This window comes from Brassica napus, chromosome A7 (assembly GCF_020379485.1).
Source record: "Brassica napus cultivar Da-Ae chromosome A7, Da-Ae, whole genome shotgun sequence".
Lineage (NCBI taxonomy): Eukaryota > Viridiplantae > Streptophyta > Magnoliopsida > Brassicales > Brassicaceae > Brassica > Brassica napus.
Window position 1 is genome coordinate 22,064,671 of NC_063440.1, and position 6,029 is coordinate 22,070,699.

General features: G+C 33.5%; 1 protein-coding gene across 1 annotated transcript; it reads right to left on the reverse strand.

The window, feature by feature from the left end:
- Nucleotides 1-402: 402 nt before the first annotated feature.
- Nucleotides 403-2,361, reverse strand: LOC106379411 (probable pectate lyase 5). The gene is made up of 4 exons (XM_013819395.3): nt 2,102-2,361; nt 1,268-2,008; nt 1,030-1,168; nt 403-937 (listed from the first exon to the last, which is right to left on the reverse strand). The coding sequence occupies exons 1-4, from the start codon at nt 2,221-2,223 to the stop codon at nt 716-718; spliced, it is 1,224 nt and encodes a 407-aa protein (XP_013674849.2). The 5' UTR covers nt 2,224-2,361; the 3' UTR covers nt 403-715.
- Between the last annotated feature and the right edge of the window lie 3,668 nt (nt 2,362-6,029).

The following is a 6,029-nucleotide window of genomic DNA, read 5'->3' on the forward strand; positions in this document are numbered from 1 at the left end:
AGACTCACAAAAACCACACTTGACAGTTTCCTCTCATCACTTATTACAGAGCTTGCAGACAAATTAAATACCATCGCAAAGATTAGATATACCCATGTTACACTCTAACCCCTAGAGAACTATAAGAATATAGTAATATCCAGTGATTAATTTGGTTTTTCGGTTCGGATTTCTCCCATGATTTCTTGGGTGTTGGTTGTAAGTTGTAACAGAAGGTCATTAAAACTAATGCCGTAATGCGACAAAAGGCTGTATAATGTATTAGTTTATATTACTACCGTTTTTCGTTGATTCAAATATGTTTTTTTTTTTTGAAACACTTTTTGAAACACCGTTGATTCAAATATGTATAATGCGAAAATGCTGCTAAATTACAAGTGAAAAACTGTTAACACACGGATGTTAATAATTAAGCTGTTGATTTCATTTATTACCATATAAATATAATATCAACAATAATCTTGCAGCACTTGTGCATGTCCCCCACCACAACATGCATTGGTCCCTACTCCAAAAAGTTTTTTAAAAAACTCATTGGTCCAAAGGGGATCCATACAACACTTTAATATACACATCAAATCCAACTTACAACTTTAACCCTTACTTCCCAATCCCATAATAAAACTAAAGGGTAACGAAAAATTGACATAGGAGGACCAACAAATCCTCCTTTTGTGTTAATTAGATGCATTGTAGCTTAAGTAGATGGATCGGATTAACATCGAGATCCTTTTCTACAAGAGAGAGAACCAGCATTGCTCGTCACTGAAGCCACCAACGAGGACGGTCTAGCCGACAGACTTGAAGCTTTTGCATAGCTTGAAGAGGCTCTTCCACCAGAGGGCGTAAAAAACGCACCATTTAGGAACAAGTCACCTTCTGATCTCCAATTCCAGTTCTTCCATTTGCTTTGTGGTGCATCTTCGTATTTAGTCACCTTTTTTCCAGTCAAATAGTTGTAATTCAATACTCATGATATATATGAGTAAAATAGAACTATATTCATTATATAAGATTAGCTCTTAATACCTCTTTGAAGACGTGGTCATTGGGAGCAAGAAACCTATTGCCTTGACTGTTAATCGTTGGAGCTGCACTCCCACCAATTGCGTACATTTGCCAATGCGTATAATCATTATTTACCACATGAAAATACCCATGCCTACATCTGCCAATTCCCCATATTATATTACATGACATTAGCTAAAATAATATAAAATTCAAGGACTTGTTGAGAATAACTCTAAAAGTTAACTTTATTTTTTACCTGGGCATTCTCTGAACAAGCCCTTCACCAAAATGATTAAAGGCAATGGTGACTTGCATGTTCTTGTCTCTCGTGTACGAATCACTGTGTCCCAAAAGCATCACTTTGTTATGGTGCGTCAAGTAGTTATTAGAGATCGTAATGGCCGTCGATCCACGGATCGCATCGACCAGACCGTCATCGCAGTTAGACAAGGAGCAGTGGTCCACCCACACGTGGGACCCACCGAAGATCGAGACGGCGTCTCCGTCAGACGCCGTCCTCCAACCGTAATGCGACGGCGAGTCTCTGACGTAAGCATTCCCTCTCTTCTTGCAGTCATGGATGTTGACACCGTGGATGATGATGTTAGTCACGTACTGAACAGTGATGCACGCGCCGCCGGCGATGTGCACGCTCGCTCCACGGCCGTCTATGGTCTTGAACGAGTTCATCATCAGCTCTTCTTTTAGCTTTATGACCATGTCACGTGCGAAGATGATCCACAGCGGCTCGTCTTGGATCACTGCGTGTCTTAGAGTTCCCGGTTTAGGGTTAACCGCGTCTTTGTCGCTGGAGTCAGTCACCACGTAGATTCTGCCGTCACGGCCGCCGATGGCGTGTTTGCCAAAACCAATGGCGCAATCAGCTAATCGTTGTCGGTTCTTCTCCCATTTCGGGTCGCATCTCCAACAGTCGTCGATAGGGTTTCCGGTCCCACACGAGAGGACACCAAGATTCCTTCTAGACGCATTTATCTTCCTACAAATATATACACAACAATGTTATAATGTGGATGTTCGAAAGTATATAAACTTTTTTATTCAAGGAGCTTTAGGAAACTTGTATACGCACTCGTTTACTTCTTGAACTACGAGTTCAGGGTCGGAGACATGGTTGGAGGCAGTGAAGGTCGGAGCTAGAACAAGGAAGAGACATGAGAAGAGGGACAGAGATAATTGGTGAAGAAGTATCATGCTTTGTATTGTCTCTCCAGAGGATTTTATTTACTAATGTGTTTATGAGATTTGAATGTGTCTTTGTTTGATGAGATAAAATGGTGAGGAAGGCTTTGGCTTCTTTATATAAGAAAATCTCCTTCCTTGATTTCTGGGTTTTTAATAAAAATAAAATAAAAATTTTATGGAAGCCCCACTCTTTTCAGATTCTTTAATTTATAGCCATGTAGTACATATTTTTATAATGCTAAATAATTATATATATTATTATTTAATGTTTTCAGTTTAATTTTTTCAGTTTATATTTTTATTTATTTATAATTGATAAATAATTATTTTATCACATTTTGATTGTTATTTATATTTTTATTATTTGTAAGTGATAAATATTAATAGTCGTTTAGTGATTTAATTTTGAAATGAAAATAAAATTAAATAAAATTAATTTGTTAATTATGTGAAAATAAATAAATAATATAATCTATTTATGTTTAAATAAAATTTTGATAGTAATTGAACTATATTACTAAATGAAACTTAATAAAATATGTATTTTAAAGATTTGATGTGATGAATAGTGTTACATCAAATTTAGTTCAACACTATTCATATTACATCAAACTTGGTGGGATGCTATGAATTTTGGTGTTCTGTTAGAGATAAAATTACATTAAATTTGATGTTTTGGTGTCTTGTTAGAAATGGTCTAAAAACAAAAATGGCAAGAAAAAAACTAAATATTGGATAGAAATATAATAGAGAAAAAAATAAATTAACCTGATTAATTTTGTTATTCTATATGGGAGCTCTTGTGAGCTTATGAACTACATTGTTTACTTAATAGCTTGCGAGAACCTGGAGATAACCATTTATTTTGTAATTCACTTGCGTGTATTATTGATTTATTTTACGTAGCTAGTTTCCAAATGGTTAGACTGCAAATACAACAGAGCAGACACAACAAACTAAAAAAGCTAGTAGCAAAATACACAATCGTTTTGGCTTAACCAGGAACCAATTTAAAACTGATCAAGCAACATTAAAAAAAAAAATTGGACAACAGAGAATTGAATTTTCTAGTTCTACGTTTAATATTTCTGGTCACTTTCACTGATAATTTAAGCGCATCTATACACATGTCAAATGGATAAATATAATATGCATATATTAGAATTCACTTGACATGTGAAAGAATAGATTCCTGGCTAAGCCAAAACGATTGTGTATTTTGTAATAAAACAATAATGATGAATTTCTTGCAGTTTTTTTAAGGGACGTGAAAGAGAATTAGATCTCAAAAGAAAAAAAAATTGAACTGGGTGCCCCAAACAAAAGTTCGTTTTGTGAGCCATCACTCTGAAGAGAACAGATACATCATACATACATTTGTTACGATAAACACGCGTCTGTAATCAGGAAGTCAAGGCGTTTTGTAAATTTTCGCAAGATCCGAATTTAGATCTGCATCACACCAGATTATGACCATGGCTTTCACATACATTCTCCTGAAAATGGTTTACCATTTTCTTTTTTTTTACATTTGTTACGATACCATGTGCACAGTGTACCGTACGTACATTAACTTTCTTCAACGTAACTACTGATGCTTTTGGAGACCAAAACGAAAGAACTGTGGATGCCTTTTACAATGATTACCCTTTTGTCATCCTTTAATTGGTTTGATGTGCAGTAAAGTGATTTCTTTAATCAAAAAAAAAAGAAGTAAAGTGACTTTTTAATAAAACAATACTGGTGACAAAAGTAAACAAAGTAAACGATAAAAATTAAACCAGCTTGTCTTGCGGCCAATTTTCGGTTGAGAAGTATATACGTATGTTTATCTTAATAATACGAGCATTAAAATTTCACAAAGCATATTCACGCATATCAGACCCGTCTCAGTTGGAAATGAGGCCCAGTGCTAAAATAGAAATTTTGAAACCTTTTCAAAGAGAATAAAAAATAGTTTTAGGGTTTTTTTCTTTAAAAAAAAATAATTTCAAAATATTTCATGGCTTAATCTGGAGTAATTTTTTATAAATTGTAATGGGTTCTGTGCAAATGTGCTCCCAGCACATGCACAAAGCCGGGCTTGGTGCATATATATATAGTTTGTCACACTAACATGTAGAACTTAAAAAAGGAACTTAAAATGTCATATCATATATACGAAATGTTATTGTATTTTTTTTTGAAACTACAATATATCGTTTGCCCTTTTTCAAAAATAAAAACAAAAATATATACGAAATGTTATTGTATATTTTTTTTTTGAAACTCAATGTTATTGTATTTGAAGAGAATAGTTAACTTCCTGAAACATTCGTAGTTGTATATGGAGTTCAATGTCAGATGAAAGAATACATAATAAACCCATCAGATATTATTTGCTCAAAAAAAAAAACACCCATCAGATATTCAGATGTTACAAAGTAACGTCATACGATAAACCTTCTTCTTTTTGGCAACTGTAAAAGGATATATGTAAATACATAACTCTACAGTTTACCCTACTTGTACTACTTTACAAATACATAACTCTACAGTTTATCTTAGACTAAAAGGATACATGTAAATAAAATACATAACTCTACAGTTTACCCTACTTGTACTACTTTATAAATACATAACTCTACAGTTTATCCTAAACTAAAAATGTAAATACATAACTCTAGTTAAACGAACTATCCAAACCTTGCAATGTACATACTTTTTGTCACAGTATACACAGGACTGAGTATACATGTACACATTATTATTTTTATTCATTTTCGCAACGTCTAGCTATGGCTGTATATTGTCGTTGATACATGTTTACTCGCCTTTTGATCATGCATGTATCCCCCATCTTTCGTATCTGTACTTTCGTTTGTACCATCTCTTTTTCTCTGGTTAAATTCAGAAAATTGGAAACATTTAAACATTATATAGCTTTCAAAAAAAAACAAGCGTTTACATTTGTCGGTCTATTTAATAATCTCGTATTATGTTTCTCCAAATCGAAAACACATTTTTGACTGATTAGGAGAGTTAATTAAGTCAATGGATTAATGGACCCCACCCATTTCCTCACCAATTATTGTTGACTCACAAATTTAACATTATTCAGAAATTAATTTTTATATAAAAAGTACGATATCGTAAGACACATCTGAACCGGTTTAAGATCCAATAATGGGAAACCGATTTCGGGTTTGAATTAAAGGTCACGTTCGTCCATGTGAGCCTTGTCTGGCCAAGCCCCTGCATTCATGGGTCGAACATCTGGACCGTTCATTTCTAACATGCCTTCACCGTCAGCCCTCCGATCTTACATGCACCGGTCCTTCTCATCCACCACACCAGTTTTAGAAAACCGTATTGTAATTGGCTATACTCATATTTAGAAGGGCTTATATAAATATTGTATTTCCTAATTGCTAAATGAAAGGATAAAAACATGTAATAATCTAGAAATACTCACTTTTTGAGAGTACAAATCAAAAAATTTATTTTATTTTCGGTTTTCAGAATTTAGAGGTTTGAGATATCGAAACTCAAAAGGACAATGGTGTTTTCCAATCTGTAAAAATTTATGTGTTTCTATCAACTTGCAGCCACAAATTTTTTATAGTAAAAATCACATTTCTTTTACTTATCTTGCGATTTTGCAAGATTAACTGAATGTATAACTATGAAACCAGTATTATGGAGAATTTAAACTAAATCAAGGATATTTTAATATTTCATAATATTTATTATTAATCTTAACATTCATCGAATTTTATAAATGTTAGATTGTTTTTACCTGATTGTTTATGTCTTGGAAATAATTCTCCTCACGC

Bases quoted from the DNA above. Each gene is read 5' to 3' on its own strand.
- LOC106379411 (XM_013819395.3), bottom strand. From the start codon at position 2,223: ATGATACTTCTTCACCAATTATCTCTGTCCCTCTTCTCATGTCTCTTC. The intron at 2,009-2,101 runs GTGCGTATACAA...ATATATTTGTAG, and splicing joins GTAGTTCAAGAAGTAAACGA to GAAGATAAATGCGTCTAGAA. The intron at 1,169-1,267 runs GTAAAAAATAAA...GGGAATTGGCAG, and splicing joins CTTGTTCAGAGAATGCCCAG to ATGTAGGCATGGGTATTTTC.